The 23,559-nt window shown below is 35.5% G+C and overlaps 1 protein-coding gene across 1 annotated transcript in view; it reads left to right on the top strand.

Annotated features, from left to right (window-relative positions):
* The window catches only part of LOC144447033 (atrial natriuretic peptide receptor 1-like), a 59,358-nt gene that overhangs the window by 19,704 nt on the left and 16,095 nt on the right, over positions 1-23,559 (top strand). The window contains exons 2-8 of the mRNA XM_078136902.1: positions 7,188-7,489; positions 10,748-10,883; positions 13,663-13,757; positions 14,334-14,472; positions 16,448-16,532; positions 19,669-19,771; positions 19,986-20,054. Coding sequence (XP_077993028.1) covers positions 7,188-7,489; positions 10,748-10,883; positions 13,663-13,757; positions 14,334-14,472; positions 16,448-16,532; positions 19,669-19,771; positions 19,986-20,054 — 929 coding nt within the window. The remainder of the gene's footprint in view (positions 1-7,187; positions 7,490-10,747; positions 10,884-13,662; positions 13,758-14,333; positions 14,473-16,447; positions 16,533-19,668; positions 19,772-19,985; positions 20,055-23,559) is intronic.

The following is a 23,559-nucleotide window of genomic DNA, read 5'->3' on the forward strand; positions in this document are numbered from 1 at the left end:
TTACTCGGGTGAAAATACTTACCAAAAATCCCAATTAAACCATGTTCATGACAACTCATGCCTTCTATGACTGTCATCTTACAATTGTCTTCTGACAGGGTTAGAACAGTCGATGATCGCATAGAGGAGATTTTCTCGAAATTGTTCTGTATGTATAAACAGTTACTTTTGAGTTAGGTTTGAGTTCAATCACAAGTGATGGATGCCTATGATTCAGAAAGTAGGATAATGTGAATATATTATGAATATGCAGCAAATATCACGACCTTAAACGTATTCAGTCAGTGTATGTCCCTGTAAGCAATCATTGAAACACTTTACATTTTGCTCACAGTATGAAAATATTATCATCTGGGCATTAATAATGGTCTCTGTATCTGTCTCTCTCACTCTTTGTCTGTCTCTGCCGCTCTCTGCCTGTCTGTCTGTCTGTCTGTCTGTCTGTCTGTCTGTCTGTCTGTCTGTCTGTCTGTCTGTCTGTCTGTCTGTCTGTCTGTCCCCCCCCCCTCTCTCTCTCTCTCTCTCTCTCTCTCTCTCTCTCTCTCTCTCTCTCTCTCTCTCTCTCTCTCTCTCTCTCTCTCTCTCTCTCTCTCTCTCTCTCTCTCTCTCTCTCTCTCTCTCTGTTTACTTACTAATTAACTTACCATCAAGATATGATTGCCAAATATTTTCATCGTACAGCCAAGGAAAATACAAGTGACTTAAGGGGTACCCCAGAAATAGTGGCGTTCACACGGGTAGTCGTGACGTAGAATTACCAGGCTATATAATCTATATTTTCTGTTCAAAGACAATAACTTGGTATAATACACAATGTACAACAGCGCAATGGAGTGTTACGAGCGAATGCAAAGACTTACATGCTATTAGTATATCTAATATCGCGTGATCATGCGAGTTTAATACCCATTGAACACAGATATGGGATTGTATTTGCATCATAGATATTATCCAAGAACAAATTCTAGAGATATTAGTCGGCTATGAATAGCTCTGGCATTTCACATTCTGCGTGTTATCAAATGTTGATGATAAATTGAAAAGATATGGCTGCCTTTACTGATTCTAATAGCAGGCCTACTAAATGCCTGTGTCGTTATATTAGCTTCTAAAACTAGCAGTGTGTAGCTACATTGTAGATACAGACTTTGCAGCCTATCCAATTAAAGGAGAAAGCTTGAATACCTTGTCTCACTCTGCATGTTTCGTAAATGTTTTGACATAGCTAGGCATGTCATTATGAATTTCATCTTGATAAGACATAAAATAATACCGCGAATGCACTATACGAGACAAAATGTTCACTGGTGGATATCCGATCTTCTTCAAATGACGTTTCCAATTAGTACGTGATTAGGATAAAGTTACTTGAAAGATAGCGTCAACTTGTTGAAATGTAAACTTGAGTTTCAAGTTCACCTTGTATCTGATTTCTAACCCAAACATTGTAAACACGACACCCATGTGAATGCTACCACTACCATGACTACTGCGCCACGACTACTTCTATACAGTGTGTACAAAATCAAGGGTTTCTCCGTTGCCCTACATGTGATGACAAAGTTGAGTGGCTTCTTTGGTAATGGGAGTGAAATGATCTATTACAAATGAGCCGTGTGCCCCTCAACTCCTTAGATTAGTATGCCGGCCTACACTAATATTCTTGAAGTAATATTATCTGACTGCAAGGTGAAAATATGGTACGTGTAATCTCGGCAATGGTTTGTGCTATATTGTAAATATATCGAGTGTATGTCTTACAATATTATGTAATTAAATTTACACGCATACCCCCCCCCCCCTCTCCCTCTCTCTCTCTCTCTCTCTCTCTCTCTCTCTCTCTCTCTCTCTCTCTCTCTCTCTCTCTCTCTCTCTCTCTCTCTCTCTCTCTCTTCCTCTCTCTCTCCCTCTCTCTCTCTCTCTCTCTCTCTCTCTCTCTCTCTCTCTCTCTCTCTCTCTCTCTCTCTCTCTCTCTCTCTCTCTCTCTCTCTGTTATCATTGTCTGAATGTCTTAACTCACATCTCGCATCTGCGTTATGACTGTAGTTGATATAAACCCTGAAGATATCTGACACTATTTGTTCTCTCACGACGGCCATAATTGTTAAATATCAAAATTAAGAGTGGCATACCGAGAGACATATACCATATCATATGTCCAAGTAGTTGGAGTATGGCTATTGAGATTGAGTAGAGATGGCATACTAGTGTATTTACATTCAGATCACGTAACGTTCTGCCAAATTAATGATCAATTCAAGCGCGTAGATAATGAATTTTATGGTTTTAATGATTTTCGTGATGAAACGCAGTAAGCAAGATCGGGTGGTAGTCAAAAGTTCGAGTAGAACGTGACAGTCATTTGTTCTGGATTCTTCAACGTTTTGGTTTTCAAAAAATAAAGTTGTAAATGTCGGCCATCAGCACTGATTCTTTCCCAAACAACATCCGATATTCCTGTGAAATATTCTAACATGGGCGAATGCCTGAAACATGATTCTGAATGCTAAACCTGCCAACCTGTGTGGCTACAATATTATACAATATTGAATTATAATCTATAGTATGCAAATATCATTATCTTTCATTTGCACAAGCCGTCAAATCATGATATGATTTCATTCTGTATATACCATCATGACAATTATGCCTCCTTTTTACGAAAAATAATGATATTTGCATACTATAGATTCTAATTCAACATTGTATAATACTATAGCCACACAGGTTGGTTGATTTAGCACTCAGAAGCAGGTTTTCAGGCATTCCCTCATATGTTAGAATATTCACAGGATATCGGATGTTGTTTGGGAAAGAATCAGATTCTCAGATCGGTGCAAAACTAAACTTAACATGAATGCACGTGTTCTATCGTCTGCTCTAATATTGATGATGCCAGCACTTTACTATGTGAATCATAAATTATGTACCCTTTACTTTTAAAACGTACTAATAAAACAAATTACATTTAAAATTAATACCATGATGGTATCATTCTCATACATAATAGTATACCCCATCAATGCAGGTACATCAGCTTCACCAGTTATATATGTAATCAAGGAATGTCACACGACTTTTTATCACTCCCAAAGTATTATACTCTGTAACGAGAAGGAAGGATATTCACATTCATCACGAGTGGACATTAATTCCAAATTTCATTAAAAATATCTGACATAGATCTCCTAAAATATGTATACGAAAATCCTGCATTCTCTCTTTAAAATTGTAAATATTTCAAAGTGCTGTAATTACAAACCTCAGACCACTCTATCGTGGTCTGAGTACTAAAGCAGAACGACAGTTATTTATGTTGAAAGGGTGTAATAAAACTGACAGTCGTGTTACTTAAGTTTTACATTTATTTCACAAACTGCATTAATAATATCCTAATATTAACAAAAGGGGGATCGTTAATAACTATTAAAGAGCTTCGAGCTTTTTGGAAAATATTGGTAGCCATGTGTATAATAAAATGCTTTCCCAATGTATAATATCCCTCACACGTGATTATTTTCAAAAGGTGCTAACGAGTGTCATGAATTTATGCATGTTATATGCAAATAGGTGTATTTTAGTGAGATAGGAATGATTGTAATGCTACGCACAGAATCTTTTCATGTTGTACCCCCGACTAGTTTAGACGAATTTATAATCAAATGTTGACTCGATGTCAAAGCTCTATCATAATCCAGCAGAAGGTTGAGTTCTTAAAAGGTTCTTATGTTGCCACTGTGACTCTAGCAAAGGCATGATCTTGTCCATATTTAATGACGTTTGAATTGTCTTACCAATGTCTGTCACATTAATCAAGCAGTTACTATCGCTAGCCTTATCATGAGATCCCTACATACATACAACATTCATCTGTAACAGTTGTTGAATAATACAACCCTCTCTTGTACTGTGTCCTAATGCATCCATACTAATGCAATTCTTCAACACTATTCAAACCTCTTGAGACTGCAGAGACAGACCATTATCACATAAGTTTAAACTCGTGTGTGAACATTACATTTTCTTTATTCAATAAAATTGCGTTTGAGACATCGAAAGCGTACAGTAACGTGATAAAAGTCGTACTAATAAGAGAGTTGGATGGAATTATTTCGTAAATACCTACTAAAAAGGTGACGTAATCGTTATGCAACATAGAACACTGGCTACATAAAGCATTTAGTTTTATAATTGAGTTAGCATGACATCATTACTAAGGTGTAAGTGTTTAGAATTCCATACTGAAAACACCTGAAGCAGATGTAATCCGAATTATTAACTTTTCTGATTCTGCTAGTTTATAAGTCGCAGGACTTCTTCATTGCGCAATGCTACCCCTCCCCCCGGTTTTGATTTCGTTATAAACTATAACGGACGCCAACAAAACACATTCGTTATCTGTGGTACCAATGATCAGGAGTATTAACGTAGAACACGTTTCAGAAATTTGTATCATACACTTTTTCTTTACGTTTAAGGCAGCTCAAACCAATTCTCAATCAAAATGAAGAAAAGAGATCACGGGTTACTATACAAATTGTTTTAATAATCAAAACTATATCAATAGTACCTCAATTTAAATTTCAAAATGGCCATCGAGTACTGTGCACGTGTTTATGCCTGTTGTGGTACTCAGTGTCGAGTTCCTTGGAAACAAGCCGACTCGAACCCTACATTTCTTTAGACCCAGGTGCATACTTTCATATTAATTTTGATTTTCAGTAAAATTGGTTCCAGGGGACTCGTGGTGCCTTAAAGGCTAGCATATGCACAAACAGTCTTATGATAAGATTTCGTTTCAAAATTTCGCGATTGTTTTAAGTGGAAAATCAATCTATCTAATGATTCATATGTGTTTGTATGTGGCACTATTCCCCCCTGCAAAGTTCTTCGATATTAAAGTGACGTTTTTAAAATGATACTTAAACGAAATAAAAACCGTTACCTTTTCTGGAATTAAAACGAATCCACGAACCATGTCAGGTAAAGTCTATACGTGTCATTACCTAAATGTGAACTTTCCAACCGCTTATTATTCGTAGTTTAATCTCTGCGTGTTATCGCTGAAAGGTATTCCCACTAGCTTTCCAATCGGATAATAATAACCTCTTTGCAAACCTTCATGCATGACAGTTCTCTAGAGACCGAAAACCACATAGTGATAGCGAAACGTCAAACAGGAAGATATCTACGTGTATTATAGGAAAATGGTATTGGTTTTATAGGAAAGATCTCGGGTGACTGTGACCCGTTTCCTGTACTGGAAATAGTTTAAAAGACCAAAACAACTTTTGTCTCGTTATTTTGTTCCAAAAAACTAAAATGTCTAAAATACAGACATCAATTTCATAAATTTTGAAATGGTGTGCAAGTATGTACGTGCAATGAGTGTGGGATTTAAATGGTTTCAGAAGCATGTGCACGGTACTGAGTGTGAGCTACATGGGGTGTTTTATCTAGTTCAATAACTAATTTCCTAAACATAAAAGACATCAGACCCCATCCCCCACCCTTCTAACTAAATTGGCCAAAATTTAAAATGTTTCAAACAGCACAATCACTTTCAAATCGATATGTAATAGCAAGCAGTGCTATGAATATTCACCCAATATGTAATGAAATTTTTATTAACGATTTAATTTATTTTAGTGCCATGCATTTAATATAGTAGAAATTCTTCCATTTCTCAATTTGACATTCTTTTCAAGAAATCTGTTTTTAGGGGTACAGAACAGATCCATTAAAGCTAAGATTGTTTTTGTAGGATGAGAATGAAAATGGTTCAAACCCCACACCCCTCACCCCCAAAGTAAAAGAATTGACTTTTTTATCCGACGTTGAACATGTTGAGGTATCACATAAGATGGTATTTAGTCAGTCATATTGTCAACCTGACCCCATTGAGCAACAAGGATTCCGAACCAACGTGTCAAGATAATATAACCTATTTAAGAGCATGATTAAATAAATCACAGGACGGTTGGCCAAATTATACTTTATTACAAGTATCACGAGTCCCCTCGTTGTCAAGGTAACAATTTCATGGTGATCTCCTCATTGATCATACATGTAATATGTAATAAAATCGACTAGGGGTGCAATCATCAGCAGTTTGTCGTCACGTATAACAGATTATTAGGTCAAAATGGCAACCAACTGCTGTTTGTTGTTCAACATTCGACATGCATATAGAAAGAATATCAATCGTACATTCTGTATCATCATTATTCTTCTTATTAAATGAGTGAGGGCGGGGGAGACTAGCTTGCTATTCTTTGAGTACTTTTCAAATAATTCTCCTTTTGACTAGATACTGTCTAATGAAAGTAATTTCATCAATCAACGGTGAGTGGTCATTGGTGAAATTCACCTTTGTTGAGAATTATAACACAGTGAATGAAATCATTCGAACGTACACTGTCTACTAGCATGGGTGACTGCTGGTCCAATAATCGTAGTTATGATATCCTAAAAAGTTTTCTGTGTACATTTGTTGTTTGCTTTCGACAATTTTCCATATATCTTATTTCGAAAACATACACCTTTGCAATGGCATCAGTGCCCAAAATACGAAATACTCTGTTGAATAGATTTTCTAATGTTTGATGTTGAAAATTCCCCCATAGAGCCCAATATGAAAATAGATCCTTTCGAAATAACAATTGAAACTACGAAAACACTTCTTGTCGACATTTTGATTTTTAATTTCGGTAATCCCTCATGATAGTTCAATACGAGAACAGATGCTTCTTAAATAGCAAGTGTCTACTTAACAACGAAATTATCTGCCTGGAAATGTTGATGTTTGATTTTGATTTTTAAAATCCCCTATACAGCTCAATACGACAGGAGATGCATCTAAAATAGTAGTGGTATCAAAACTCCTTAAACACTGACAGAAACATATGGTATGAAATGTCGATAAATTAGGTAGCAGACCATGATAACTACACAGCTCAATGTTGCAACCATTACAAACCTGATGTTCGATTATTAATATAAAATATTCCATAAAACTCTATACTTAATATCATGATTCCTTTAATTACTGCAAGTAATTTTTTAAAAGGGTATATGACATCTATCAATCAAATTTACATCGTGCCATTATAGATATATGCCGTTGATATAGTTAGTAGCATTAGTTTATGTTTTCTAATTCTATGTTCACTCTTTTTACATTCTAGTAATCATTATCTCAGCCAGGGGAGAACATGTTCGTAAATTCATGCTGCATGCCTACGACCTTGGTCTCATCAACGGGGAATATGCCTTCTTTTGCATCGAGTTCTTTAAACAGGAAACCATGTTTGGAGATTTTTCCTGGAACGGTACGGATGGAAGGAACGAAGATGCCAAGAAAGCCTACGAAGCTCTGTTTATATTGTCCTTCTATAAACCAGAAAATGAAGAATTTGAAAAATTTGCCGAAGAGGTGAAAAATCGTTCGAAATCAGAGTTTGGTTATGAGTATGCCCCCGGAGAAGAGGTAAGGAAACATAATAAATGGTAACTTTTGTCTGTTTGTATATTATTTCTCTTGTATCTTCAGACTATATAATTCTGCATTGGAATATCTTGCAGTAATGGTGGTTTGTCTATACGCTAAACGGTTTGTATAAAATGTGAAATTGTCAGTACATCATTTGTAACAACAGTTAAACCGCGAAACACACCATTATGCTGAACTTTAACCAGTATATTTAAGTCTTGAAGAACTTAAAGATTTTGCCCCAGGAGTCTAGACTACGTAGTTTAATCCTACACACATCTCAGGTTTGGTGTAATATGCATGTAGGACATGTTAAATTTTATGTAAGTTAAACTGTGAGGTATTAGTCATATTAATGTGGCATAAACTTTTCAATTTCCAACACAAACAGATTTAGAAAGCTGTGTCTATAGCTATCTTCCTTTAGCTAACTCATTAGAACACGTTTGTTTGTTTGTTTGTTTGTTTGTGTGTTTGTTTGTTTGTTTGTTTGTTTGTTTGTTTGTTTTAGAGTTACAGTGGGAATATAGTTTATTTCCTATTTACAGGTTCTTTTAACAACTTGAATGGTGTTGTCAAGAAACCGTCAGTTTTATCTACAGAATGATCACCAACAGCAAACAGACAGAAGTGAAAGTTTCAAATAACTAGGAACCTAGTGGGGATTGAAAAAAAGTTATCATGTTTCATTCTGTAATGCAACTTTGATTTTTTTTCCTCCAGGGAGCCTGTCCATTCTGTAGGGTATCATGGGAATATTATATTATTATATCGGAATACTTCAAATTATGTCAGTAACCCAAATGACGTTTTACAAAATATGCGTCATATATGATCATGGCATAAACGCCATGACATCTATCCAAAAATGTCATTTGAAGGCTGACGCCAATCTTAGGGGGACAATGATATTCTTGTGGATTGCATTTTGCTCTAATAAACTTTACATTAATATGATATTAATCTAGGGGTCTAGCCTTTGTTCTAATTCAACAAAAATGGTATCTAGTTCAATCTAATATCAAGAGAAGCCATAAGAGCAAATGAATTCGGTTTCAGAGTTGGTAATGGATAATTCAAAACATTTATCTGAAGGCAACGAAAGATGATAGTCATTTAAAAACGGGTCCCGCATGACATTGATGTCAATGCTGATATGAAAACCACGTAAGCGTACACGTGTACAGACAACGGCAAAGTCTTGGTTCAAATTTTGTCCCAGAGTGACGTTTTACAAAATGGCGTCGTTTACGAATCTGAACTTTGATCCCATCACTGATGCCAAAACCCAACACGACGTCAGGAGGAATAAGTGTATGCGTCCAGTGATCGGAGGAACGTCCAGATGTCTGTAGTATAATTCACTCATTATTATTCACGCTATTCATTTAAAATTATGTGAAATAGAAGTATGGTTTTGAAAAGTGGCCTTGGTTGTACGCTAGGAAGATGACAGAAACAGATTTTGATGGAGATTTCATGTGTAATTACTCATGTGTCCTGGTGGAACGAGATGAAAGTCTTCAATATTTTCTAAAAATTACTATTTAATAGCAGTGTAGTTCCCAAGAGGTGCACCAATGGACAGACTGTATGTTTTGAAATTCTTATTCCTGGTTAGAAAAGACAACGATTGTCACCGTTATCTATTTCATCGGATTCATATTTCTACTAAATATGAAATTTGTAATTTTACTATAAATCTAAGAATAATTATATACACGTACTGAATTTAAAATAGTATTATTGATTATATTAGTTTTGCAATACACAATCCTGTTACATTGCATATCGTTCATGAGTATTTGTGAGACTAACAGCTCCTTCAAAAAATTACGTTAGCGAGTTCCTTTCAAAGACTTGAGATGATGACATTAGCCAGTACTAACTTTTCTTCTCTATCTTCTCCGACGAAAGTGTTGAAGGGTTTAATATATTTGAAGAGTATGTTCTTTGCAAAGGTAGGGTTATCAGGTCTTGGATTCTTCCCAAGACACGCAAATACAATTAGCTATCGACAGTATAATGCATGCAGTCACTACTTTTGTTCTTAACACGGAGTGCGTTAGGAGGAGGAGTTGTTCGTGACTGCTTTGGCTACTTCGCTGATAATTGTGGCTTTTAGCATAAAGGCTAATCATGGTCACAGGATGAGAGCTACTGAAGGAATATCTAACACGAAATCACTCTGCCCTGAAGCAAATGTGAACTTATATCGTGAATTTGCGTGCTTTTGAATAGATTCTCTGCATTACGTTATAATGAAGACTACCAATCTATATTTTTTTTTTATCTGACTGGCCAGGCTTGACTCTTCATATCTTGAAATGTAATTTCGTAATCAGATTCAAAAGTACCGTCTATGCGATAAAAATAAATGAAAAAACGAAGACTAGTTTTCTCTCTATCTAATAGCAATGCAAGATATATTCAGCCTTCAGAAGCCTTTAATAGAACTTACTGGTGATACAGTAAAGTGAAGTGAAATGGGTACGATTGCAAACTGTCATACCTAAGCAACAGCAAAGTCATCAACTAAGCAACAATAAAGTAATCACTTAACTGTCAAACATCATAAGCATTTTTCAAATGTAAATATAGGAAAAGCAATGAAGCAGATAATAAACATTTTATGATGCGATATGATCGTCATGTATTGGTATATGTGATAGAAATGTCAGATGATCAGCTGTTTTATTAACTATATATATATATATATCACATATTTGGTTAAATGTAGCTATCAATTTAACATTTTTCTTTGTTTTCTACAACTTTAATGCTAGTTTAGGCAATAGTTTGAATAGCCGATTGACCTCATTGTGTTATCCTTGTGCAAACTGTAGCTCAGTTTTTAAGATTATCCTTAATTTGCATTAACTGAATCAAAACAAATCGCATCTGTCCATGCACTAATCCCTCACAAAACATTCCTGTTAAAACCTCTAGTTGCACCATGGTGATAACTATTTTTTGTGTAATATGTGTGTGTTCGTTTTATCAAAGATTCGACCACCTCTTTAGATAACTACCCATATTTCTACTATACATAAACTCAAAGAGTCTATTCACTGTCGTTCTGAGAATTTGTCATGTCAACAATATTGAGTATCACGTTTAAACTTGCATCATCGTGTCGCCTTGTAGTCTGTTTATTCCAGACCACAAGGACATGGCACTTCCCCTTGTAGATTGTTTTCCAGACTTCCCCTTCTCACTAACCCTACTAATTAAATGTTATCTCTTTTAACATAGGTATCTGTCTTAGCTGGTATATCCCATGACACCGTAATACTATACGCAATTGCACTTAATGAAACACTGGCGGAAGGGGAAGACCCGTATGACGGAAAGTCGCTCGTCAAAAGACTCTACAGCAGAACGTTTAAAGGTGGGTGTCCACTTTCTCCTTAACAAGATAATGTGAAATGCGAGCCTAAAGGTTGCACACAATCTCTCTATCAGCTTTCCTTTTACAATATTCAGCTTTTAACTTTTGAAAGTAAGATGGTATCTGGTTATCTTGTTCTAATGACTGAGTAGACCCCAGGTTAAATTCTAGCAAACTAGATACTTTGGTACAATTTAATATAATAGCACTTCATATGGCCGCAAACGATAAGATTCATACAGGTAAGTATTTGGGCCTGTGTTCACAAAAAGAAGTTTTCAAAACCCACGGTAGCGAGTGTATGGCATTTTTCAAAAAATAGGACATGTGTTGGTGATGAAAGAGTATACAAAGAAGTTGTCTATCTCTCCAAGGCATTAGTGTTTATCAGCTTACATTGTCTGGAAACAAAATGCAACATTCCCAATATGAACAATCGTTTACTGTGGAGACCAAGGAAAACGAATTGCGTTAGCAACGTTTCACAGCAAATGAAAATAGTGGGATTTTATAAATGGGGGCGGGGGGGGGGGGGGGCATGTCCTTTTCCTAATCCCATGAAAAGAGTGTGCTATAAGATGAACTATTGATATAAGATGAATTATCGCTAATAGCGTTGTGCTATTCCTTTCCTGGTTGCTAAATTAGGAAATACTTTGCACACCTCATTTACTGTCGCGACTGGGCCAATTGAATTGTGTTAGAAACATAACACATCAAATGCAAGTAAAAGTATGCAATTGCAAAATAGGAAGGTTTCATCGCCTAGAATTGTGCTAAAATATAAGTTAGTGTGTCTTCACAAACATCACGCCATACCTTTCTTGGTTGGTAAATTAGAGGATATCTTGAACATCTACATTAATGTAGAGACTTGGCCAGACGAATTGCGTTAACAACCTTCAAAACAAATGCAAATAACGGCATGCAATAAAAGAAGGGTCATGTCACCCCAAACTCTGTTATAAAACAAGTTATTGTGGCTTTTTAATAACAGGTTCGTGCCATACCTTTCTTGCTTAGTAAATTACGAAATAGCTTGAATACCCACAGCACTGTCAAGACTTGGACAAATGAATTGCGCGAGTATTAACGTTACATAGCAAACGTAAATAATGGCGTGCCATGCAAGAAAGGGTCATGGCAGCCCAAGATACTTGTAATGAGCAATTTATCTTTTAGTTGTAACAATTTACATAAGGTGGTCAAAACAAACCTAACCCTGTCATTGCAATAACATATTAGAGAATATAAAACTCTCCTAGGCGGTATTTCCGGTTGGCAAAACAGAAATCTGTCCTAAGGAATATAAACAATACATAGATTGATATTGAACACAGTTTCGAATACGTCATATACAACTTTATAAAACCTTAGGTGATCTTGAAAGACATTTCCTTTTCACAGTTATTTATAAGTCATTCAACAAACGAGACAAACGTTCATTTAACGGCTAGCGATTTATATATACAAATTCTTTACTGCTATCAGTCAGAAACAAAACAACCTTATGTTGCGTTAGGTATACGTATTACATGTGTTCAACATCGGTCGATAACTCAATAGTCAACGAAGATTTGATTTCAGCTCCCGTGGGCGTTGCTAATGTTCAAAACGAAGTTGGTTTTTCTGCGAGTGTGTGTGTATATATCTAAGCATTTGCCTATAAGAATTGTAACATGCTACACACATTTATGCATATTAAGTAGACTAATCAGCATATTTCTAGTAAGAACTTGATCACAGTGATTTGCATTATGTAGCACAACAAGTGGTTACATTTTGGCTTGAATACATGGATATTTATTATTTATCATCTATTAAAAGTTCAAAATAAGTACTTTATTATACCTACTGGGCATTGTCATTTTGTATCTGATTATTCTTTAACTACCATTTTAAAAACGGCCGATAGTGAAAGTAATGTTTTTTATAATGCTATGCTTAGTACAGCCTGCAGAGTAGATTTTTTTAGACATCTTTGTGAGGTCTGTTCTTTGTTATGTACAAACTGTATAGTATAGTACGTGGGAATGTCGTGTTCATCCGATTTCACTGAGTAGAATACCAAATTGGACATACAAACCTCACACTGAATGTTTCTAAGGTTATGGCACTCGAGGCACGGAAAACTCACGTGATTCATTGACTTCAAGTGTGTCTTCAAGTACCATACCTCCAGATTCACAACCATTTTTGTTTTCAATACGATGTTTGAAGTAGGTGAAATTGCTTTACAAAATCTTAAGCATGGGGTCTGATGAATCTTGTGAATTAACTGACTTCAGCATTTGAGAAGAAAATATGATTTTCACCGAAGAAAGGTTGACGAAATGCTTCTTGGGAAAGAAGCTTATTTCCAAGTACCTTTGGGTGGGATTGGATGGGAGATAAGCTACACTATGAGTATACTACAATGAAATCACTGGACCTCAAACGAAATGTCTTTTAGCTCAACAAAAATCTTATCAACACTCCTACTTTGTCATCTGAATCACCAAGAGATCGTTCTAACATTTCATCGTCTTGCTCGATAAATATCTCTGTTGGTAAGATTGTTTTTTACTTAGACGATAGCACTGTAGCACTGTTGGTAATATTTTGGTTCAGTTAGATGATAAAATGCCAGACAACGTTGTTTAAGGTTCTGCGACTTTCGTTGAAACATTCACAAATATACACTCATCAGATATTCTGATGCACAATACAAGATCTAAAACTGATACAAATGCCATAACTGATACGATGTCTAAAACTGATAAAAGTTTTACTTTTGTAGGAATCCAAGGAGATGTTACTATAGATAACAATGGCGATCGCGACGCAGATTTCATGATGTTCGACATGACTGATCCCGTCGCAGGCACATTTGAGGTAACCATTTCTCCTTAATTTCACAGAACAACCAAACTCTATCACATGTTTTATTATTACACCTACTCACGCGAGACATGAACAGTTGGTCTGTACTTACAAGTAATAAGCAGGCCACAGATTCTGTATATCATACGCATTTTGCAAGTCTTAGACAATTGACCCGTTATGACAATTTATTTTTCACATCAATGGCTGAATGATGTAACTTTGGATCTACATGCTGAAAACTGCTCATTGTTAAATACAACTTATACTACGGCTAGACTGACTTGGCCAATCAGAGGCCTTGATTTCGGTTGGTTATATGGAGCCATGACCCACTCTTACTTAGGGGTGTGACCTATATATCTGTTTGAGTCAATCACACCGTACTATAAGTAAGATAGACAACTCGTTCGGCAGGGTTATGTGCCAAAAACTCGGGACGGAGCCTAGTTCATTGGCATATAACCCTCTCGAACTCGTTGAGTATCTATTACTCAACCGTACTTTGTAGTATAAATCTTTTGTATAATTCATGATACACTCTAAGCTAACGAGAAATTGGTAATCTAAGTATTGTTTTCTTATCAGGTCGTCGGTCATTATTTTGGCCACAGCAAGACCTATGTTGAAGTTCCTGGACGTCAAATTCACTGGCCTGGGGGAGCCACTGGACCCCCTAAAGATGAACCTGATTGTGGATTTTTCAATGAGTACTGCCCTGAAAAAGGTAAATGGCGTTTTGTTATGCCCATAGTTACATATTGTCTGTGCATTAGTTTTGTATTGCTGAAGAACAGGTGCACAACTAAAAATATAGACTAAGACATGCCAGCATGTTTGACGGTTGACAAGTGTGCGAACAGTTTCATTGACGATTAACGAGTTTGTGGACACTTCTTTATGCTACAATTGTCCTGTTAACTGGAATTGACTCGAGAAAGTCTCCTGTTAACAAATATCCTGCTTAAAACAAGGGGAACGACTTGGAGAGACGTATAACTGTTTTTAATGGCGTGGGTATATAGAAGATAATGCACTTTTCTGATGATCATGAAAAATGTGTTTGTTTTGTGTGTTCTTGTTTGATGTCTCAGGCTGATAATAGTATTGACTTAAGATCAATCTTGAAGTGAATTACTTGTAGTTATTAATGCATATTTCAAAGAGAACTAAGTAAATATTATTTCATGTGAAGTATGTATGAAATTAAATCTATTCTGAAAAGTAAATAGTCAAAGGCCACCGGAATCAAACATATAACATATCCACGGTACGGTTGCTGCCCGGGGTTGCTATCCTGCCCAACTGGCAATAACATATCTGTAATCACCACTATACGTCTTACTCTGTCACCTGGTACTGTGACCATAGTGTCGGCCTTTATACTGCACTGTCGCTTAACAAGCTTTACAATTGTGGCATTTAACACTAGAGAGTTCTGCTTAGAAGGTTTGTATACCTAATGAAGTTTAATTGCCACAAATATCTCACTAATTGCATCGCAAAGTTCAGGCACGTCACAGCAAATTACAGTGGGAATGAGTTAATCACGTTAAGTCGCCGTTCTGAATTGTAATGTCTTTGTAAAAAACCAAACACCATATATACAACAACGTAGCCTCAATTATTTGACAGCCTGTCAAACTACACTAGTATAAACCTCCACTTTTCACAGTGAGTGTTTTCCTTTTGAACAAATACCTTTTTTTGAAACTAAATATACGGGAATAATCCACTCGGAATGAGCAATGTTTTATTTAATATTACAACGATTGGCAGTTCTTTCTTGAAATTACCGCTGAGCACTTACCTAATAAGCAGATGTGATTGTTCAGGTCCAACGGATATGAGTATATCGGCGTGAAATCGGATAATCAAGGTCTTATTCTGACTGTAAAAGAAAGTATACGTGGGAAACATATAAAGTATACAAGATTTACACCTTTTCCCTGGGAAATAACGCTTCCCTTTAGGTAAATGTCGAGGACCGCCAGGTCACTATTTTTCCAGTTGAAATAATAAAAAATCATTTATTAGTCACGACGTATGTGCTTAAAAACACTATATTCACTTATTATTCATTTCATGAATCCATACAACGTATGTCCACTCTTTAGGTATAAATGTCCATTACTTCAAACAAAACAGCTGATCAAGTTCAAGGTTTTTGAAACTAAAATTTCAACGTAAATCTTTAATGTATGCATACAAGCCTTCAAATATTACATTAGCTTATATGTCACAATTAGGTCATCTGGAAAACACCGTAACACTAAATTGCACAGAACGTTATTACCGCCAAGAGGACTCTTTGCATCAGCTATATAAAATATTTCGAACTATTTTATACCATGCACGATCCAGGTTCAGCAAAAAAATATAGCATATATACTCTGGTCGCGTCACGACAACGCGTGTCTAGGTCACGACAACGCGTATCTACGTCATTGGTTCTGCTGAGCTCAAAAATGCCATTAGTTTCCCCGATTTCTTTACAATTCTTGCGATGGTATAATTATAGCTACTTGTAGTTACAACCCTTAGTCACGAGTATTTTCCTGCTGAATGAAGAAAAATATTGGGGAATAATATCTAATTATACTTTCGGACCACTAAGCTAACTTGTCTTCTATATATATGTTTTACGTCCTTTGCCTATCGGAATGCCTTCAAACTTTCAAAAATAATTTTGTCTTCAACAGAGCCGTTGAATCCAGCATATATCGTTGCCATAGTGTTTGCCGTTTTGCTGATAGTTCTTGCCATCGTAATCGTTATTATGTACAGGTAAGTTCCAAATTAATCACAGTTTGCACCTCAGCTGTCAAAAGTTGTTCTTTTTTCTGTGAATTATTCATAAAAACTCATAATGTCATTTATCAAATTATTCAGGATTTTTGAAAATGTGATCAACATTCTTTTGGATCTGGCCGATACATCATCAGTCTGACTCGGTGATAGGGTTCATATGACATTACAATCAGCATATAATTCACATTTTATAGGGAGATAAATTGAGACGTCGACAAGAGGAATTGAAGGGGCTGCCCTTGAAAGTACTTTGATGTCAAGCAAGAACGTTAATTACAAGGAAACACATGCTCTCGTGACATTTTATTAATAGCTCAGAAATTGTGCTGAAAGCCAGTAGACATGTCCCTGCTATTATTGATAACAATGTGTAAATGCCTTGGGTTCTGTTCTGAAAGAGGTCTAAAACAGACATCACTCAACGCTCAAGCAATCTTTTTTTTCCATTTGCAGCTTTATAAGTTACTTGGTTGTTCTTTCAAATTGTCGGATAGAATGTAGAGTAGTACACTGCCTGTACAATAATTATATACATATTAGTGTCTATGGTGAGAATTTAGGATTAAGATTAGGGTCAACATGTATTTCAAATTGGGGATATGTGCAATTCCTTATGGAGAATTTACACAATATTTTAAGAGAAAAAAAGAAACCAGTTTCTTCCATTAAGGTAAACGATCAGCAGGCAGTCTTTGAAAATATATAACATACCAACCAACCAGATACGCTTGAACTCGAAACCAAATAAAACTGGAATATGCATTATATGTGTGATTCCTTCCATGGATTAGCTAATACTACGATATGTATGATGTCATGCTCACTATGTCTTTATCCGTTAAACAAATACTTTGCCATCAACAGCGTGAAATCACGGGAAAACGCATCTCATATTAGATTACCATTCGCTCTATTATGGGAATTCAAATGTTGTTGTTTCTTTCAAGGAAGTCAATGTCTTGTGAGCAAGTTATATGTGGCTAAGGAAGTCATCAAACAACATTTTTTTTGATACCTCACACGTACTACATCCTGTTTTCAAGTACTAGTTAAGTCTGGACACGTCAGCATTTCTCATCAGGTGTATAACAAGTTATACATAGGGGAGTCTTTACAAAACACGCCAATTCCAATCCAATACTCATTAATGGCAAGTTTGTTGAGAAGAACTGTTTCCGTTAATCAAAAATCGACTTTAACGTATGTGCTATACTAAGAAGAGTCGAGAGGGACGACAGAAAGGAGTTCCGCCCGCCTGTTTGTCCGTGCGTGCATGCGTTCTGGACGTGTTTCTGCCAATTTCTTCCAAACATTGAACAAAGGTAACACGCTATAGTGGGCACTATCACCTTTGAGTAAATGGGCGGTTGTCTTCCTCATTCAAACCTACTGTTCGTACATTCTGCTCGAGAACTCTAATACAGAGAGACATACATTCAATTATAGGTGTATGATCCCATGAGAATCATTAGATTCCAATCTTGTCTTTTTGTGTCAAATCTCAAAATCTACTTTTTTTTCCTTGCTTGAATGTGGATTTGCAAAATCCTGCCGAAAGTCTACACTGTATAAACTAGATTAAAGTTTCGAAAGCCATTATATTATTCGATTGAACGTTCTGTCAGTATTATGATATTTGACCTTGACCTTGACCTTCAAGGCATCAAAAAAAATCACGAAATAACAGTCATACGACTTCAGTTCAAGTGTCGACAAATTAATTGTCAGGTATAATTGTTTAATTGTAGAAATTAAATAATGAAGCACTCTATTCATGGAAAACACAATTCATTTGATTATCTTTCTTTTAATCCATTTTCCCGATGTTCAACTCTTAATACGCGGTATAAAAGAGGTGATTGTTGCCAGCGGAAAAAACTAAACTGATGGCAGAACATTGTTGACGTTAATTTGACAGGAGCTTCAAAGCATCGCCTCAACTCAAAGGCCGTAATCCTATACTTCTATCGATTAGACACACCATGAAATAGTTGCAGCTGTTAAAATATCACAATTTCTAAGTGATTCCGAAACTGCGCCTTTCACAAAGATTGAGTACATAAGTATTGACTCGATACTCGAGTATTTGCTCACAATATCTAGTGATTGTCACATAATAAATATACAGTCACATAAAGTCACAACGCAAGATAGACTGAAGTGAACTATTTCTTCTTTGCGGTAAAGTTAATAACCTTTTTATTGACCGGTCTACAGTTTGTGTATGGGCTGCAACTTGAGACAAACATTACTACTTGCGGGATGAACGTGCTTCGAATATTGTCATTACTGAACGTAGTGACAACAATCTAAACTCGCGAATATTATAAGTTTACGATATATTTTAATACACCTTAATGAAATGATCCTAACATACACTTTGTACTTTTCAATGATCTGAAAGTGGTCGCGATCCTTGTGGTTTTATTTTCATAAAAGTTTAGTGAATGACATAACGATGTCTGCTTTAACCATTATTTAATAGTGTATTCGAAACAAACGCCAGGGAATAGAATATTGCCTACTGTTCTGCAGCAGGTACATTTCACACAATTCAAAGATTACAGGTCTTTAGTAGTGTTACTACCAAAACAGAGTGACTATAGAGTTCCAATTAGGCAGCAAGATGTTTTTTACGTCTCGCACAGTGTTTCTGTTATGAATTATATAAAACAAAATACCGACACTGATAACGTGCAAGTATACAAAATGATACACTTTATCTCACTGTGAACACAAATCAACATCACTGTCTGTTGAAACAAGCAAAATAAATTCAAACACAAAACTTTATTTCGTTCACAGTGAGAAAAAGGTAACTTTTCACATGTATTCGCGCTATCAGTACCTGTATTTGTTTATATCTTCATGGGAAAAAAGGGTTGTGTGCGATGCATATAACATCGTGCCGCCTTATTGAAACTCTATAGTCCTTCAGGTTTGGAAGTAACTCCATACATTATTGATGTCAACTCTGCGCAAACAGTTTTGTTCTGCATGAATCGATGGCTGCACAATGTCAACCGATATCAGGGCAAAACCACCTAAAATCCGTTATCACAGCAAATGTACCATGCACACTTTTATTAAAATTATATGGTCGTTTTTGCAGGAAATACAAGCTACAGCAGGCAGTTGCTAATATGTTATGGAGAATCAGTTACGACGATATTATACTACACGGAAAGATGGGGGCGACGCAGGCTACCATGAAGGTAACACAAACATAATAAATACAACTTTAATTTGGTGAATCTTATTAAAAAGGAAAACCCCGGAAATTTGAACTCTCTTGTAACAAACTCTACCAGAACACTATGATATAAAGATCATTAAAGATAGTGTTGGTGGTTAGGTTAACACTGTACATACTTTGTTGTATTAAAACGCTGTAATTCTTCAAACCAACATTACATTTTCGTTTCTTAGAATTCAGCCGTCTCCCTGAAATCGAACGCCGAGACAGATCAAGTTTTCACCAAGACCTGTATTTACAAGGTAAGTGTGTGTTGTGTGTGTCCATGTGTGACTGTCTGTGTCTCTGTGCCTGTGCCTGTGTCTGTCTATGTGTGTCTGTCTGCGTGTATGTGTGTATGTGTATGTATGTATGTATGTATGTATGTATGTATGTATGTATGTATGTATGTATGTATGTATGTATGTATGTATATGTGTATGTATGTATGTATGTATGTATGTATGTATGTATGTATGTATGTATGTATGTGTATGTATGTATGTATATATGTATGTATGTATGTATGTATGTATGTATGTATGTATGAATAATCAGGTGGAAGTTTACAAGCTTTACAAGCTTTACAAGAAATAAGACATACCATAACCAACGGATGACAAAGTAGTAAAACAGGTCTCCCACTAGTATCATAACCATTTGTTAACTGCAAATTGATATTTCGAGACTTTGTTGAATGGATATATTGAAGACAGAAAACTAAACGAGTGGGAATAACCTATGCTACATACAAGGTAAGTGTGTGTTGTGTGTGTCCATGTGTGACTGTCTGTGTCTGTCTCTGTGTGTCTGTCTGCGTGTATGTGTGTCTGTGTATGTATGTATGTATGTATGTATGTATGTATGTATGTATGTATGTATGTATGTATGTATGTATGAATAATCAGGTGGAAGTTTACAAGCTTTACAAGCTTTACAAGAAATAAGACATACCATAACCAACGGATGACAAAGTAGTAAAACAGATCATGTAATTATCTCAGAGAGCATAAGGGACACGGAAAACATTTCAAATTACACTATCAAAGGAAGAATTGTCTCTCAGCTCCTTTGCCATTATGAGATGAAAATCCCATTTCCTTTAACATATTACCTACAAGAGCCATAAACAAACACATATATAGATACCATGTCAATGGCGAATATTTATTACACGCACTGCAGCTGCAGTATGCATTCTCTTTAATTTACATCAGAATTATATTACAACCACTATTCATAAGACTAATGAAGACAAATGATGTGTATATTCCTGACTTAAATGCATTTCCTTTATATGAAAAGTAAAGATTCATGAAGCGAAGTTTCTCGGATGTGTGGCAATAATAAATCACTTTTATTTCAAATAAATTGGCCCAGGGTAATACTATTTTGACGCTGGATAAAATTGGGAGAAAACTGGTCTCCCACTAGTATCATAACCATTTGTTAACTGCAAATTGATATTTCGAGACTTTCTTGAATGGATATATATTGAAGACAGAAAACTAAACGAGTGGGAATAACCTATGCTACATACACCGGAAAAAGTAATATATTTTTCATTTTCATATATATGCGTTCGAGAGAAAGCAAAAAAATGTCAATGGGTTTATTGATCTTGATTATAATCGATAGCTGAAAAAGCCAGGGGGATATTAAGTGTATGTAACAGTAAATGGCGGCTCATGACTAAGTACAAAGACGGCTGAAAATGATGGCATTGGGTTCCGTGCCTGTTTGAGTTATTTGTGGTACGAACTGCCGTTCAGTTCATCTATTTCAAATGTGATGCATCAATAAAGAAGTCTGTTGCTCGATTTTATTGATTCTTTAATGTTATTTTGGAAATAATCACATTCAATATACTCTAACAATATTGTAGACCATGTAGAAGCGAGTATTGTGTTTTCCACAAAACATTTTCATAATCACGCGAGATTTCGCGGCCGCTTAAGATTTCGTTTTTATTTGAAAACTTATATGAATGATCGCTGAAACATTTAATTCTGAATCGTCAAACTAAAAAACAACTTTGCTAGTCTAAAATGAACAACATTTTCTTCTGTTTATGAAGCACACATCTATTGAGTGACGTGAACCACAGACTGCAAAGACGTAATATTATTTGATTATTGACCTTTGCCCTTACCATTTATTATTCGTAGGTACAGTGTTATCAGAAAACATGACAGTATGATGAAATTAATAACATTCAGTTTGTTACATATATCCCCCGAAGATCATAAAATGGCTAAAAATATTATATGAAAACCTTCATAAATTGGCGTTAAAAGCAATCAGTATGTCACATTGATCCAAAAATGTCGGGAGATTAATTTTACATATAATAATTTACAGTGAATCATTTGCAGTAAATGCTGAACTTAATCAAAGACCCCAAAGAAAGGTTTGCAGCCCTGTGGCGTATCCTTAGTTATTACGAATGTAATAGTTGATAATAGAGGAAACTAATGGTGAATGATTGATTATATGTAGTCATTAAAGATCTAATCAAAGTAAACGTCGACTAACACTAGAGAAATTGATTTTAAAGACTTTCTTATGAATACATATTAGTATTTTTCACTTTCTTACCCATACCTGGCTTTCGTATTATAAAAGTGGTGCAGGCTTTATCTAGGACTAATTTTCGGTTCATGTTAGTTTACATAATGAACATACTGCCCGTTCAATGTTGGCGCTCACTGGCTCTGTTTGGTGCAACCACTCAGAAACTACTAAAAACTGGACATGCTACACTTTAAGATAGCAAGATTGAATGAATACAGTTTATTGCCACATTTTGTCTAAAGACAAAGAAAACTAAACAGAAAAGAAAAGTATTGTGCCACGATGCATACATCAATTGGAAACATCTAAACATTGGTGATCGCCACTGAACTTTGCGACCTTGCGATCTTGAATTATAGAATGTATAGTTTCTTATTGGTTTTAGCGTGGTTATAGTTAACAAAGCCAGTAAACGCTAACATGAAATGGGCTGTACATAATATATACTCAAACTTAACAATAATATATTGAGGTTGAGAAAGTTAGATATAAGTGGTTAAGTATGTAGTACAAACTGCTTGACCGAGACTGACTCATTAATATTTTGGTAACTAAAAATTGTGTAATAATGTTACATTTCTATCACATTCGGAGAAGTAGTCAGAGCTCTACCAGTTTTAAGACACTATTCAAAATGATAATATGCAGATGGAATGCAATAAGGATATCTCAACTAGTGTAACTACCAATAAAATAAAGTTACAGACTGTTTCCTTTAACCAACAGTTACCACCAACGACCATAGAGTTACAGACTCCCTTTATGCAATAATAACTACCAAAGACCATAAAATTACATACAGACTGTGTTCCTTTAAACAACGGTTACTACCAAAGACCATAAATTTTAAGTTTCATACTGTGTCCTTTTATGCAAAAGTAATTACCAAAGGCCACGAAGTTACAATATGTATCCATGTATAAAAATAAAACTATCTTAATATATTTTTTCTTCTTCATTCTCGGCATTAATATTCTGCTTTCTTATAGTTATTTACTTGTACTTGTGAATAAACACTTACCGTGCTTACGAATCACATGCATGCCATTATTTTAAAGAAAATGGTGACATCTAAATAAATTAGATGGTTTTTACTTAACCATAGCAACAGTAAATCACAGTGATTCACAGCGATATACATTCATATTTGCATATAACAAGGAAAATAACATTTGTCATTCCGTGAAAGGGGAA

This window comes from Glandiceps talaboti, chromosome 16 (assembly GCF_964340395.1).
Source record: "Glandiceps talaboti chromosome 16, keGlaTala1.1, whole genome shotgun sequence".
Lineage (NCBI taxonomy): Eukaryota > Metazoa > Hemichordata > Enteropneusta > Spengelidae > Glandiceps > Glandiceps talaboti.